General features: G+C 33.1%; 1 protein-coding gene across 27 annotated transcripts in view; it reads right to left on the reverse strand.

The window, feature by feature from the left end:
- USP47 (ubiquitin specific peptidase 47) overlaps positions 1-15672 on the reverse strand; it is a 113694-nt gene that overhangs the window by 12768 nt on the left and 85254 nt on the right. For 19 of the 27 annotated variants that reach the window (XR_013404001.1, XR_013404000.1, XR_013403999.1 and 16 more), the window contains 9 exons: positions 14119-14250; positions 13563-13639; positions 12942-12997; positions 10563-10675; positions 9730-9834; positions 7152-7359; positions 5236-5351; positions 3072-3191; positions 498-1275 (listed from right to left, as the gene is read on the reverse strand). Coding sequence is in view for 24 of the 27 variants with exons in the window: in XM_077963338.1 (XP_077819464.1) it covers positions 498-1275; positions 3072-3191; positions 5236-5351; positions 7152-7359; positions 9730-9834; positions 10563-10675; positions 12942-12997; positions 13563-13639; positions 14119-14250 (1705 nt within the window). In the remaining 3 variants the exon portion in view is untranslated. The remainder of the gene's footprint in view (positions 1-497; positions 1276-3071; positions 3192-5235; positions 5352-7151; positions 7360-9729; positions 9835-10562; positions 10676-12941; positions 12998-13562; positions 13640-14118; positions 14251-15672) is intronic. The other 8 variants (XM_077963342.1, XM_077963330.1, XM_077963335.1 and 5 more) reach the window with 1 other exon arrangement.

Genomic DNA, 15672 nt, shown 5'->3' on the forward strand with positions numbered 1-15672 from the left:
AAAAACATTTTAAGAGTACTTTTTCTTTCTCTGACTTTCCCAGTTAATTATGGACTTTTTAAGGGTATATAGCAAGGGAATTGTTGTTTGCATTGGAAATGGAGAGAGGGAAGAGCATGTAGAAATAAAACATTTTCCTGGGCATTGAATATCAAATTTTCTAAAGTGTCTCAGCTTTTAAAAAATATTATTTACTTTTTAATATATTCCCTAATTTTTTACTTAGTAATTATATAATAATTCCTTCCTAATATTGAATACTATTTTTTTTTTACTTCTTATCTCAGAGTTCTGATATAATTACCATCTAATTTATTGCACAGGTCTAAGAACAGTGTTCATTATAACTGCATTGAAAATCAAAGTCAATTATCTTATAATCCAGAAAGTTACAAATGATCTTAGAACTAAGTACCTAACGCTTAACTGAAAATTTAAATAAACTGACAGAAAAACTGATGCTGTTACAAGGACCGTTTTTCTTTTGAAGTACATACATTTATGTCCTTCCCCAGAACCTTCATCTGCAGCATAGGGTTCAGCTTTGAAATACATGTACTGCATTTCTCCCCTACTCTTGCCACTCTCATCATATTCACTATCAGTTCCAGAGTCTTCTTCTGCTGTATCCCATGTTTCTTTTTTCCCTTCATTTGCTTTAGTTCTTCTACTACTTGTGATACTGTGAGAGTCAAGTCCATTAGCCAAAGGGATCTGAGCATTGTCTGCATTGCACAAAGTATCACTGCTATGACTGGAGCTAAGAATATCACTGTCCACTGAACTTGTACTCCTGTCATTATTCACATCTGAGTCTGATCGTTCTTCGGACTGAAAATTTTCTGGATCAGAAGTCTGAATATGTTGTTCAAGTTCTCTATTATCTACTGATGCTGAAGAGTCCCTCTCATTGAGAGGTGATTCGATGTTTTCAAAGTCACTTGTCTCAGTACTTTTGCTGCTGTCCCCATTATCTCCATCCTGCTGTTGCTGCAGTGACAAGCTTTTGAGTTTTTCAGTGCTTTCTTCTAGAATAGCTTCCACAGACTTTAGGCTTCCTACAGGTCCTTTGACTCTTTCACAATCATCATCCACATTACCAGAATCGCCTCCAGCTTTCTGGTATGCTGTCCTTTTGGAATAAGATCCTGGGGATTGTTCAGGTAGCAAAACAAATAATCTGATTGTATTTGCATGCCGATCCAGGAGTTTCCATAAATGAGACTCTGCAAAGGCCATCTGGTAATCCAAAGTCTCGGAACTCTCAACAAACACCTACATGGTAAGTCACAGTTTTATTATATATTAATTTTAGTGACATGCTCATTCATCATCGTTATATTGCATTAAGACAAGACAATACACAGTTATGTTACAAAACGTGTGATGATAAAGTTTCTGAAGGACACTGTATTGTTTTGCAGACTGAATAAAATAAATATTAGGCTCATATGTCTTTGTAACTAGCCAGAAGACTACATTAAGATAGAGGGCATGGACATACACATACACATAAACAACTTGTTTATTGGGTTGTCCAATTTCAGAAAGTTGTATTATATATCCTTCTCTTTAGGAAATTAATGCTCTGGTTTTTCTTTAGATTGTATAAATCTTTCACCTTTAGGAAATCCAAGTTTAGCCTGAATTACAGACACAGGAACATGTGTAAAGACACCCTGTGAATATAATACCAAAATCCAGATCATGGAAAAATTTAATAGGCAAATGACCTGGCTTTGTAATAAATAAACTGCAAGGAAGCAAACAAAAAAGACACAGGAAAATTTACAGAAAAAAAATTTTCTAAGATGATCAGAGAAATCTGAACACTGACTAGATATTGGCTGATATTAAGGTATTTCTTAGGTATATAACGTAATTGTCATTTTTTTTAAAGTTCTCTTCATTTAGATATATGTTCATATTATCTATAGATGAAATGATGAAATGATCTTGGAGAAGTTTATCAAATAATCTAGGGGAAGTAGGTGGTTAAATTATAGATGAAACAAGAGATGATCACTGTAGAAGCTGAGTGATGGGGATGTGTGGGGGGTCACTCTATTTTCCCTATTTTCTCTATTTTTGTTTATGTTTGAAATTTTCCATAATACATCTTTTTTTAAAATGAAATTTGTATTTGGCATAAATTTGGCAATTATAAAGAGCATGTTGGGTGTTGCATAAAAGGATAACACTATAATTATCCTATTCAGTAAATGTTACAAATTGAAACCAGTACGCTAACCATTTAAGAAACAAGAAAAGTTAGATCCCTACGGCACTTCTTACCCTAAAGTAGTATTGGAGGGGATTAGAGATTTTAAAGTTTTACATATACACACACACATACACATACACATACACATACATCCCCCCTCCCCCACCACACAAAAGTTTCAGAAGTGTAGGTGAATAAAAATTACATATTATTAATAAAATAATATTAAAAAGTTAAATGAGATAAAAGACTAGACTGTACTAAGATGAATGAGACTAGAAAGTGATAAAAACATATATGAAAAATGATAAATGATGAAACACATAATAATAGCAAGACAAAAGAAGAGGACTAACATGAACTTTCTCATTTCCAACAGAGAAAAATGAGTAGGCAAAGGGAATAATGTTGGGTGAACTCAAGATTATAATTTTCTCTATACCAGGTATGCCTCTTACCCTCACAACGAAGCACTGCTTTATGGGACAAGCTCAAGAATAAACAAAATCCAGGGGACATAATCACTGTGGACAGAAATGGTTATGAAGGCTTCACCAAAGAGGTAGGACTAAACTGGAGACTGAAAACAAAAAACAAAAAACAAAAAACAAAAAAAATACAGGGAGAGGAGGAAGAACACTCCAGGTAGGAGTGCATATGAACAAAGGCAAAGAAGAGGAGAACCAGTAGGACTGATTCACAGGACAGAAAGGAGGCTAACCTGACCTGACTACAAAGGAAGGTAATTATTGGGTTGAGAATTTTAAATTAAGTTCCAGACAGATGTTGAATAGCTGTGGAGGCCAGGCTTATAATGAAAATAGTAATTAAAAAATAAATGACATACCTTGTTACTTCTAAAAAATCCTTCAGCTTTCAGGGTTTTACTGGAGACACTGAGAAGACGCAAATCATTATAGCAGCGTTCGAGCACTATTCTCATTGTTTCAGCAGGTAAATGGATGGCCTATAATGAAAGCAATTTAATAAAAAGTACTCTTTCAAAAATAATTCTGCTTGACTTAAAAATATGGGAAAGCAAGACACTGCTGAGTTCTTCTCAAAAGCAGCAGAGAGAAAAATAATTTTAGTAGAGGTTTTAAAATTTTTGAACAATTGAAGGGAAAAATTAGTTATAGCCATAAATTATGCCGCAAATCAGGAGAACAAAGTACCACTGATAAATATATGCTCTGAAACTATTTGAAAGGTAAGGATTTTCTCCTAGAAACTCTATTCCTCTCAAACTTGCCAAGTAAATGAGTGATATGATTCCAAAGAAACTGTATAACTGACTTTTTGACTGCTGGTATCAAAACGTTGAACTTCTTGGCTTTTGACGGGCCCTTCTGTAGTCTGTGAATAGTTGTCAATACTTTTATCAAAGCAATAAGCAATTTTCCTTTGTGTAAAATGAGAAGATTAGTAGGTAAAATTTTAAGTTATTCTGAAAGTCCACATCTTTAATTTTTGGAGTCATTTTATAAATTTTACATGAAAGCAGCAGACAAAACTACATCATTTAAAAGAACACTATTTTCAATGCAACAAAGGTCATCAGTTATAAATACCTAATTCTTAAGCAGGCTGGTTAAAAATACTGTATTTGTTCACATGATGTTTTGTGACTGCCTTTATTCTCTATAGACATATTTATCTCAATAAGATTATTAACTTCTTGGGGAAGAAACTATTGTATCTCTTTCTTTTGTATTATGTGTGAGTGCTCATTAAACTAAATTTTTTTACATTTGGCATTCATATTTTTAAAATGTAATATACAGTATATTATCACAATATAGTATGCATTTACAAGCAATTTCATCACAAAATTTCAAAAAATGATTTGTTTCCTGGTTACTACTTTAGCAAAATTGTTAGAAGTCATATATAGAAGTCAAAATACAGACTTTTTTTAAACATAATAACCACCAACTCTTACATGATACCTTACAATTTTTTTCCACAGAGCATTTATTTATTTTTCATTAATGTTCACTACAACTCTGTTAAACAGGTATTTACAACCCCAGATAATGAGATGAAAGACAAGACTACCATAAGATGAATGACTGAAAACTGGACTCGACTTGTAATTATGGAACAACTTCCACTACACCAGGGGATATTAACCTATGGTTCGAGAACCCTGCAAAATTTGCTGGTTTGTATGCTCAAAGTTCTGCAGAGTATAGGACCCTTGAAAGGATGATAATCATTTGTCTGGTGTGGACTAATCCTTTTGCCCTCCAAAATTTGAATGTTTTCATTGTTATATTTTTCCAGCTCAAAATATCTGAATGAGCCTATTTTCTTTATCACTAGCTCATATAACGGTGCCAGTATTTAATTCATCACCTTCCCTGTCAAGTCTACACCCTCACCTTCCTCCTCTATTTCTATTAAATGTATCCCTACTTTTCTGGTTACCCAAGTTTGAAACCCCTGGCTCAGGTCATTGGTGCATCTACTTTACCCCAACATTTAACAATTACAAGTCCTACAGATTCTCTCTCTCTTGGAATCTATGCCTTCTCTCATTTCCAGTCATACACCTGCACTTGAATTATTTCAACAGTTTCTTCCTCTCCATTCCTGACTCCCCTCAAGGCATGTGGAACACTAATTTAGTGTCACCAGACACTAAATGCAGCATTGCCGTGCTTAAAAACAACGAAAACAAAAACTCGACTTCTTATTGCCTACACCAAAAAGGAACCCAAACTTTCGTGTTTACTGTTTAAAGCTCTTCATGAAATAAACTGTATTTATATTTCCAGTCCCGTATTTTATGATAATCTAGCCAACACATGTAAGTTGTTATATGTACTTGCCTCACACTTTCTTACCTCTACACTTTACTCAATCTGTTTCTTTTAACTATAGTTGTCTCCTAACTACAAATATTAGTTCCTAGAGGTAGAGCATGTATCTTATTCATAACTATCACACAGTGTCTTGTACACAGCAGGCACTCAAAAATGTATTTACAGACCTCTTTTAAAACTTACCTTTGAAATCAGTTGTTTGAACTCTGTAACTGTCTGATTTAAGTAAGCACGAACAGTTATAGGAGCAGCTACAGATTCTGCCTTTAGGTCAACAACATGAACTTTCACCATCACTTCTGTCACATTTGAAGACATAAACACATAATTGGAGGTTATTTTTTAATGTATTTCACATGAGTAATGCATTCTTAAAGTGTTTCTAATAGATGAAAAATCCAAACTTCCAAGTACAGATGAAAACAACAACACTGAATAAATATAAATCACCAGATACTGCAAAACAAATACTAAAGGCAACATAGCACTCCTGCTTGCTTTTGAACAAACCCCTTATTAAGTCACTCAAGACCTTGTTCATCATCAAAGACTTCCTATCCTCAAAATAATATTTTCTATATCCCAAGGAAAATTCCACACAAAAACTGTTCTGATTATGCCTTTGTTTTCTCACTTAAATCCTTTATATTGAAATTTAATCCCAAATTCTTCTCTTCTGTTTTCAGGAGGTTATGTTTATAACTAAACTCTTAATCACTTGAAAAATAAATGATCTTCAAACACTGTATTTCATACATAGTTATTCTGTATCTGTTTTAACCTGTTTTATGTCAACCCTCAGTTTTTTTCCTACGTTGTTAATCTAAATTTGACAAAATATTCCACTAAGATCTTAATTATTAATGAATAAAGACTACTTTATAAGTCTTACAATCCACACTAGCATTTAGAGTTCTCTTTCAAATAAGAGGTATTACTGCTGACTCATGTTATATCTTAATCATTCTTCTCCCTGTCTAGCAAAAAGAAAAAAAAAAAAAAAAAAAGCAAGGAAATGTCCTTATGGGACTCTTTATAGATAGGGTAGAGTCTTAGAAGTTGAAGTAGGCATCATAAGGTTTTCAGAAATAAAATTTTCCCACTTAAGAGAGGTAGACTCCTTGAAAGAATACTATATCTAACCTACTCTGTAAAGAGAGGCCTTCATTTAAAAAGGAGATATACAGGATCCACAGATGAATATTATTGTAAAAGGGCAGAATAAGGTTTTGTAAGTTCAACTTTTAGGAAAAAAACACAGAAAACCTAAGTCTGAATTCTGACTAACCACTGATGCAAAGGAGTTAGGGTCAAGACACAACAGTAAGGATTTTGTAAAATTATATAAACATTTTGCTTTTCTTCTATTTGTTACAATTTACATATGGTAATTATAGAAAACTCTGGACATGAACAGACCATGTAACTGTCTACAGGGAAACTGTCTCTGGGAAAACTAGGGGCATGATATTCTAGTTTTCCTAAACAGTCTCAAAGGAAAAACAAACAAACAAACAAACAAACAAAAAACTCAATGTGCTGAGTAAATGTGATAGATTTAATGAAGAAAGAAAAGCTGAAGTCCCTGGGACCTGTAGAAATAGAGAGGATGAAGAAAAATTTTAAATGCTGACAATGATGGGATAATGAATCCATCCTTCCAAAGAAATCCTGAAAAACAGCCTCGACTTCTAAGACTTTATGGGAATATACTTTTTTTGGACGAAGGTCTTCTCTATAAAGAGAAAGAAAGAGAAAGAGAGATCTTCCTAAGAGAGCAATTGATAACTTTAGGGATTGACAGCATCCAGAATGATTCTGTACTGCACACTGGAGAAGAAAAAACCCACTGAAGACCATAAGCTAGAAGTTTTGCTATTTTTTTGTTGTTTTTAAAATTATGCATACAACTCTTTGCAAGTAATCTAGAACTTAATTTCAAGCTGTTGCTGAGTACTTCTCAACCTGTCAAAATTATTCTACATTTTAAGACCATATGAAAAATTTAAATTATGTTCATTTCTACAATAAAAAAAAAAAAAACTTTCTCATGAACATTTTAAGTACAGTAAAACTAAAAATAGTGTAAAACTGCTCACCTCCAGGTTTATAAGACTGGAAAACCTGATCAGGCTTTCTCGTCTCCAGCAGCAAATCAAACATATATGTTGACTTGACGCCACCTAGTAGAAGCCCCATTGGTGTATCTTCTTCTCCTTCATATGACCGTTCTAGATAATCATGAAACTCATCATATTTAACAAGGCGACAGCAATCCAGGGGTATTACCTCTTCTAAATCCATCATCTAAAAGAAAATAATCCCCCAGAAAGAAAAAATATATATACATATATAAATACACAGTGTTCTAGTCTGTTGGGTAATAACACCACAATAGGCCCTAACAAAATCCACACATTTATGATTTGCATCAAAGACATCAAAGTTACAGGCACAACTTAAATGTTATTTTTAAATAATTATGTTTCATTATCCCTCAAATCATATAAAGCATGTACTAAATACATTTTTGTTTTTAAAAAGTAAACTTCATAAACTTTAGATGTAGAAACAAAATCAATGTATTATAACAATTGTTCGTAATCAACTAAGCTGGAAACACAGAAGAAAACAACCGAACAGCCAACTAGAATATGCATCTTTTGTTTTCTTAATCCAATCTGGAGTAGAATTGATAATTCATGTATCTAGTAACAATCTAAGTACAGGAGGACAGCATGTCTCATAAAGCCATCACAAAGGGTATGGCTTCTGTCTCTCAGGTGCCACCTCATTCCTCTCCAGATATCCCCTTTCAATATTAGCCTCCAGAATACTTACAGCTCATGGTATAGGAATTTCTATCATAAAATTTCCTTCTAGCTTATGTCACTAATAGATGACATACCCTGGTTGCAACAACTCTCTTGATAGGAAATAAGCCTCCTAGAGAAACATAGTAGGATTGCTTAGAAGTATTCAATGTTCATTTAAGGTTGTGATTACGATTTTCAAGAAGGACTTGTAAGGCTCAGTGTATCCCCATTGATCTCTACTCCTCCCCAACTCCCACCCCCAACAATGAAGCTCTAGTTTTGGCATATAAGATTGACTTATTTCTCTCTTCTGTTTGTTTCTTTTTATTTGCAAACTTTCACACTTCCTATTTTCAAGACTAATGCTTGCAGTCCACCATTATATTTAAAGAATTTTTACCAAAATGAGGCAAATCCAGAGCCATCCATACATCTTAATGTTTGTTCATTCATTTATCCATTCAACATACCCAACCATTTTTGACTTTTCTATATACCAGGGAAGAATACTAAAAATAAAATTATGAGCAAAACCAGAATGGTTTTTGCACTTGTATGTGCTTATAGTCTAGTGAGGGACAGTAATATTAATTAAAATAGTCAAACAATTAAATGTAAAATTTCAATACTGATAAGTGCTATGCAGGACCAGATGTATAATATAAATGATTCTCAAACTTGACTATGTCTAAGAATCACCTGATATATGTGTTAAAATGCCTATTCCCGGGCTCCAACAGAGAAATTCTGATTCATCTGCAGCAATTAGCATTTTTAATAAGAATGTGACTCTGGTGCAGATTGTGCTGGATCACACTTTGAGAAACAATGTCAGCTATCTTGTGTGTTATTTTTAGTTATTTTATTGGTTCCATTATAACTACACACAAAATGATGTAGTATGCAATTTTTTTCTCTAGGTAATGATGGTTTAATTTCAGTCATTCTGTTAATGCTTATATGGAAAGGGGAAAACTTTAATTTGTTAAGTATCATAAATGACATTTAGAATGATCTGGTGAAACAGCGTGACCCCATTTGCCTTTCAAACCTCATTAATAACTTTCCACTACTCTTAGAGAACAAAATGCAAACTTCTATTTCACAAAACCTCTAATCTCATTTTATGGTACTCTGTGCTCACTTAAAACAATCTAAACGTATGGCTCCTTTCTTCAGTTTCTTAAACGTGCCAAGCATCTCCTCACCTCAGCACTTTTGCATATGCTGTTCACTCTACTTAGAATATTCTTCCTTGAGCACGGGCCAGTGACCGAGTGGGTAATGCATCTGACTATGGACCAGTATATTCCTCCTCAACTTTTTGCATCACTGCTTCCCTTTCTCATGGTTAAAGTCTCAAAATAAATTTTCTCAATTTAATACTAATGTATTTACAGCATCTAAATAATAAAATAATTGCAAATTGTGATGTTTACATATGTTTTGTCTGTTCTTTCCAATGGATTGTAAACTCCATGAAGGCAGTGACCACGCCTTGTTCACTTTCGTATCTCTAACACCTCATGTTGTCTTATTCACTCTAATATCGCTAATGTTTCATACAGTAAACACTCAAGAAATGTATGTTAAATGAACAGAAAGAGCAAATAAACATTCTGTTTCTAATTTTAATTCTGGGATCTAGAAAGTTTAAATGGCTTCCAGAGAGAGAAAATTTTCAAAATCAACTGACTATGCTCCAAAGGAGAGGTATAAATATACTCAGTAAGAGATAAATTAACTGGTTACCAAGGTTACTGCCAGTGTTTATATAACTACTATCCATAATAAAAAATTGGGAAATTATGTTAATACTGTTGTATTAGTAAGTAAATGCCAATGATGCAGTTAAACATACCTTATAAGCCATTTCTACTGCTTCCTTTAATGTCTTATCCTTATGAACCTCCAATTTATTTTCCATCATTACTTGTTTTGTAGGATGCAAACAGAATAATTTTATCTAGAAAATGTAAAATATCATCATCAACTCTGCAGTTCAAGAGTCAAAGTTCAATTCTTCTGTAGACAGCATTTTTTCCTAATTGTCAAAGTACTCTAATTTTTTAAAAGAACATAATTGAGATCATTCTTTCTTCTATCCTTTCTCACTTAGTACTTGACACTGATTATGTCTCACACCATACAAAAATTCAAAAACATTACTTTTAACAACTGTATGTTTCCTTATAGGCATGTATCATGTTTATGTAATCATTCCCCTACTGATATACATTTGGGTTGTTTCCAATTTTTCCCTAATTTGGAAAATGCTATAATGAATATCCCTGTAATCAAAGTATTACAGTAATTATGATTATTTCATTAGATAATAATTCCATAAGAGAAATTATATTTTAAAATATGATTTTGCTTAAGGTTCTTGATAAATACTACTCAATTTCTATCCAATTTTTACTGATTTATTTTCTTTTAGTAGGATAAGAGAATGTGTCTACCTCAACTGTGGCTTCACCAGCACTGAGCACCGTCACTACGTGTTTCTGGGTTTTTACACATCAAATCAAATCAAATCAAATTTTACCTTTATAGTATAGTTGGTTACACTGTTCAATGATCATGATAGCATAACTGTCTACAGAATCAACCCAGTGAGTCAGTCATTAGAATTGCAGTTAACTAAGCTTAAAGATAGCACTTTCAATTAAAAATAAAATGATGGAATTCAACCTTGCATGTATTGCGCTCAATTTCTCGTTGTCTCTTTTCTTGTTCTTCCAACTCTCTCTCTTTCTGCACCAAGTTTTTAATATGTTCTGGGTATTCATCCACTTCTAGAAATTCTATTAGTAATAAAAACAGGATAAAACAGTGTCACTGAAACTGAGCTCCCTTTATTCATCCTGCTTCACTATGCTCTCATGGTATATACTTCTACTATAGCACTCATGGAGATATATCTCCATTATATCCCTCTCTCAACTTGGATAACAAGCTTCGTCCAGAAAAGTTGGTTAAGAGATAGTTAACAGGGACACATGGTTAGGTCTCATATTTTAAAGAGCCATGTATTTATTCAAAATGGCTCTTGGCTCCAGAGCAACTCCAATACGTGGATTAATATTTTAGAATGAAAAAGCTCTCTGCAACTTGAAAATAGAATAATTTCTGACTTCAAATCATGCCATCCCATCAAACTGTGTGACCCTGGGCAAGTTTACTTCTCCAACAAAGGTCTCTTCAGCTTATTAATATCATCTACCCCATAAAGTTACTACCTGAGATACAACAAAACTTAATAAATGCTGCTGCTGTTGCTGCTACCAAATACTACCTATTTGTTTACTATTATCTTTCCCGTGTTCTCAAAGCAGTGTTTACCTGCCTCCTAACCAAAGAATACAGAGTCATAAAACTCACACCTTCATCTACTGGATTTCTCTCTATATGGTCAAGATTCATTTGAATACAAAAAGTGATGATTATTTGTGATATAGTTTGGACATCTGTCCTCACCCAAATCTCATGTTGAATTGTAATCCCCAATACTGGAGGTGGGGCCTGGTGGGAGATGTCTGGGTCATGAGGGTGGATCCCTCATGGCTTGGTGCTGTCTTTGTGATACTGAGTTCTCATGAGTTCTGGTCATTTAAAAGTGTGTGGCACCCCTCCCCCACACCCAGAACTTGCTTGCTCCTGCTTTTGCCATGTGAAATGCCTGCTCCCGTACTGCCGTCTGACATGACTGAAAGCTCCCTGAGGCTTCATCAGAAGCTGAGCAGATGCTAGCATCATGCTTCCTGCAAAGCCTGCAGAACCGTGAGACAATTAAACTTCTTTTCTTTATAAATTACTCAGTTTTGGGTATTTCTTTATAGCAATGTGAAGACAACCTGATATAATTTGTGAGGCTACTTTTAAACAATTAGTTAAAAGAAAGAATTACATGCAAAAAATGATTATTATAGACTCACATATAATCATTTTTACAAAAGTTTTTCTTAATAATCACAACTTCATATGTAACTCAAAGTATTCAAAGGGACAATATGAAATGATGACATCATTTGATGAAGCCAATGATTATTTGGCATGAAAAAGGGAAAATAATTTTTATCAAAAATAGCATGTGTCTGTAAAAGGTAAAAGCTGTTGCTTCTAGGAAAGAACTCTAATTTAAAAAATATTCCATATCATATAATACAGCGCCCTCTGGTGCTTTATAACAAAACTAGAGTTGGAGGAGTAAAGGAAGGCTGAGTTACTGCATTATTGGAAGGCTGGGTCCACATGAGGGACATGAATTATAATACTGTCTCTACTTCCGGATAGCTATGACCTGGGACAGCTTACTCTTTGGGGTAGTTTCTTTATAATACAGTACAAATGACTACTTCTGCTCTTAAATCTCTGTTCTGAAATGACTTACATAATGTCCAATTATTTTTTCATTAATTCCATAGTAAATTATTGAATGTTACTATATGACAGATCCTGAAATATACTTTATGTGAAAAGATGACAAAGTCCTAAGCCTTGTACCAACTGAATTCACCATCTAATGAGGGTTTACAAAAATGTGAATAAAAACATAATGCTTGAAACAGATTTACTAACAGCAACGGTAGTTTCTAAACAAAGGAAATATATTGAAATCAAAGATTGTGATTACTTTTTTTAATTATGAAAAGACTATGAGCAAACACATCACCTGTATATATATCTGTACACCCCCCCCCATACATTTGTAATACAGCCTGAGTCAAAATTAGCAAGAAAAAACAAACACTGCAATATTTTAAAAGCAATAATTCCAAATATGTTATGATCCCTACATCAGACTGCACATAATATAATCTTACTACTAATAAACATTCAATTTATTTAATGTAGTTTTGTCTCTTCATATATTAAAAAATAATTCAACAACATTTTTTTAAGGTCTTTACCAGTTGGTATTATTTTATAACAGTCTTTGTAAAAAATTCTTCCAGGCATAAAACAACTTAATTATCTTATCATTTAAAAGTAGTTATCTGGGTTTGCATACTTAGAAAAGAAATTAGTTTATAACACAAATTAAAATCAAATAACTATAGGTAAACATACTTGCATTTCTGGCTGGATCCTTTAGTCTATAGATCAGCATATATGCATTTGTGGAACTAGCAGAAACATAAAAAAGATTAATAGGGATAAAAAGTAGATTATAAAGATTCCACTTCTAAACATGAAATATTTACTTTAAATCGTGATTTTTTAAAAAAAAATTAGAAAATCATGCCACTGTTCACAGACACATTCAGATTTAAAACATTCCAGATAAGAGGAAAATCACATTTAGAGAAGATTCCGTATCTCTTCTTGGTAATACAGTAAAGTCTTTAACAAAATTGTGTACTGGAATGTCTACATACAACAGTTAAGTCAGGGGCCAGCAAGTTTTTTCCAGCAAGGACCAAACAGTAAAAATCACAGGCTTTGCAGGCCATATGGTCTGTGCTGCAACTACTCAACTATGTTATTATAGTGTAAAAGCATTAACACATAATATAGAAACAAATGGCTATGTCAGTGTTCAAACTTCATTTCCAAAATGTGGAGGCAGGTTGGATTTGGCTCATGGGTTGTAGTTTGTCAATCCCTTGGTTAAATCTTTGATGATAAAAAACACTGAGAAGCTATAATTAATTCTAACTTTTAAACACTGAAAATTAGGAAATTGCTTACCTTGCGAAAGCACTGGAATAATATCCTCTGCTTCCTGAAGATCCGCCATGTGTTTTCTTAATGTCCTCTTGTGTTATCTGAAAATGTGTTACATGATTTTTTTTTTGCAAATTCTATAACACTATCACATTAATGTCAATATGTAACTCAATCTTTAACCTCAGAGTTAAATGCTTTGAAAGACCTTCATGATTGCTCACACAGCTACCAATTCACAAAATTTAATCATAATCAGTGGCTGCTTACCAGCCAGTCAGTTCTAGCATTCCTGATCACACGTGAAGCACAAGTAGCACCTATGAAGGCTCAGGCCCAGAGGAAAATTGGTAGTCTATCTCTGGAGATATTCAGCAAGCCCCAAACAAAACAAAGCAAAACAAAGAAATAATAAACAAATGCAAGAACTTTCTAAAAGCAAAAATTAAAGACAGATTTGATATGGGTCTTAAGATGTACCACCAGACAGATTCACTCATTCTTAATAAAACTCACTGTTGTTTAGAAGCATTCTTACTCCCATCTTGCAGAGTAATAATCTTAAAGGACACCTCCTTACCCTGCTGACATGTTGATCATTGAAGCTGTACCACTGCTCATCACTGAATGACTTTATACATGCATAATAATGACCACCAGCAGCACTCCCGGAATGAACCATAACAGAGAAGAGTTCATAGATCAAGGAATTCTAAGGGGAAAAAATAAAAGTAACTCAGAGGAGAAGAAAAACACAACCCTTATTTGTGTATTTCCTATTCTCTGTTAACATGCAGAGAAGTAACATGGTTAGTTGTCCTATATATTATAGGTCAACTTTCCCCTAAGGCAAAACAAAAATGGCAAGTTATAAAATAACTGTATATACCACAAGTTACACAAGTTTCATCAGTGCATTCTTTCACATTTTAATTATGCTATAACCTTTGAAACCATATATATCTGTAAATACAAACTTACATATGTAAAAATTAAGTAAGTCTAACATTTCAGAAGCAGATGCTAATTACAATGCTGTTCTAAAATGCACAGTCGATAAAAAAATTCCCATGTAACATACTGTTTCTTATTCAAATTTTATTTCCTTTACAAAAGAGCTGAGGAATATAATTTTTTGGAACATCTTCTAATGCATTTATGCATTATCTGTGATACCATGATCTACTGATTTATCTCTCTCTTATATTAAGAATGAATCCTGAATTATACTATATCTACAGTAAATTAAAATTGTTTCTTTAGCTTCCTGTACTGCAAACAATTCTTTAAAGTTTGGAGCTAAAGATTATTTTAGGCAAACTTAAGTATTTGTGGAAGAAAATCAAGAAAAGAGGCAACTTGTTTAAAAAAATGAGGTCATTTATAATGACTTGTTTTTATATTTAAGACAATCTTTTCTTTCAGAAGCCCACGCACTTCACAACTCCTAAGACAGTTTGAGATACTGGAGACTTTGCAGACCAGTAACTCTATCACAAAAAAAGAACAGGTAGGAAGACAAAAACAGAGAAGGTAAGGAGGTTAAAAAGGCAGTCTGACATCAGAAGATTACCAGTTTATGACGGACAAGCTTTATTTTATTTACTTTTCTACAAATACTAGGGTTTCTCTTCTTTATTCTTTGCCTAAAAAGCATTTTAGAGCCTTCTATAATTTTTAAGAAATTCTAATTTATCTTAAAATAACTTTAAACTGACCACAATATATTGTTAATTAGTGAAATTTCTAGAACAAATTTTGAAAATGTCTGAAAACTTGTTTATGTGGTTCAGATTTTATTTCTACAACTAAAATTAATCACAGTGGTGATAGGAAGTTTCAGAATTTATTTGCAATCCAAAATGTGTTTAAAGCATTGAACACCTTATGAAATGTGGTAACTCCATGTTATTAAATTAAAATGCTTTGAATGCAGTAAATACACTAGACAAAATTTTGATATCACTGAATGATATGAACAATATCTTATGATAAGCAGTCTCCCCACTTAGAAAAAAAAAAACACAGAAAAAGCCTGCCAACCAATAGCTATACATTTTTTAAGTTTCATCACAATGATCAAAGCCAACATAATTATCTTCCTGGAAAATTCTAATAGTAGCAACTTCTAGAC

This window comes from Macaca mulatta, chromosome 14, assembly GCF_049350105.2.
Source record: "Macaca mulatta isolate MMU2019108-1 chromosome 14, T2T-MMU8v2.0, whole genome shotgun sequence".
Lineage (NCBI taxonomy): Eukaryota > Metazoa > Chordata > Mammalia > Primates > Cercopithecidae > Macaca > Macaca mulatta.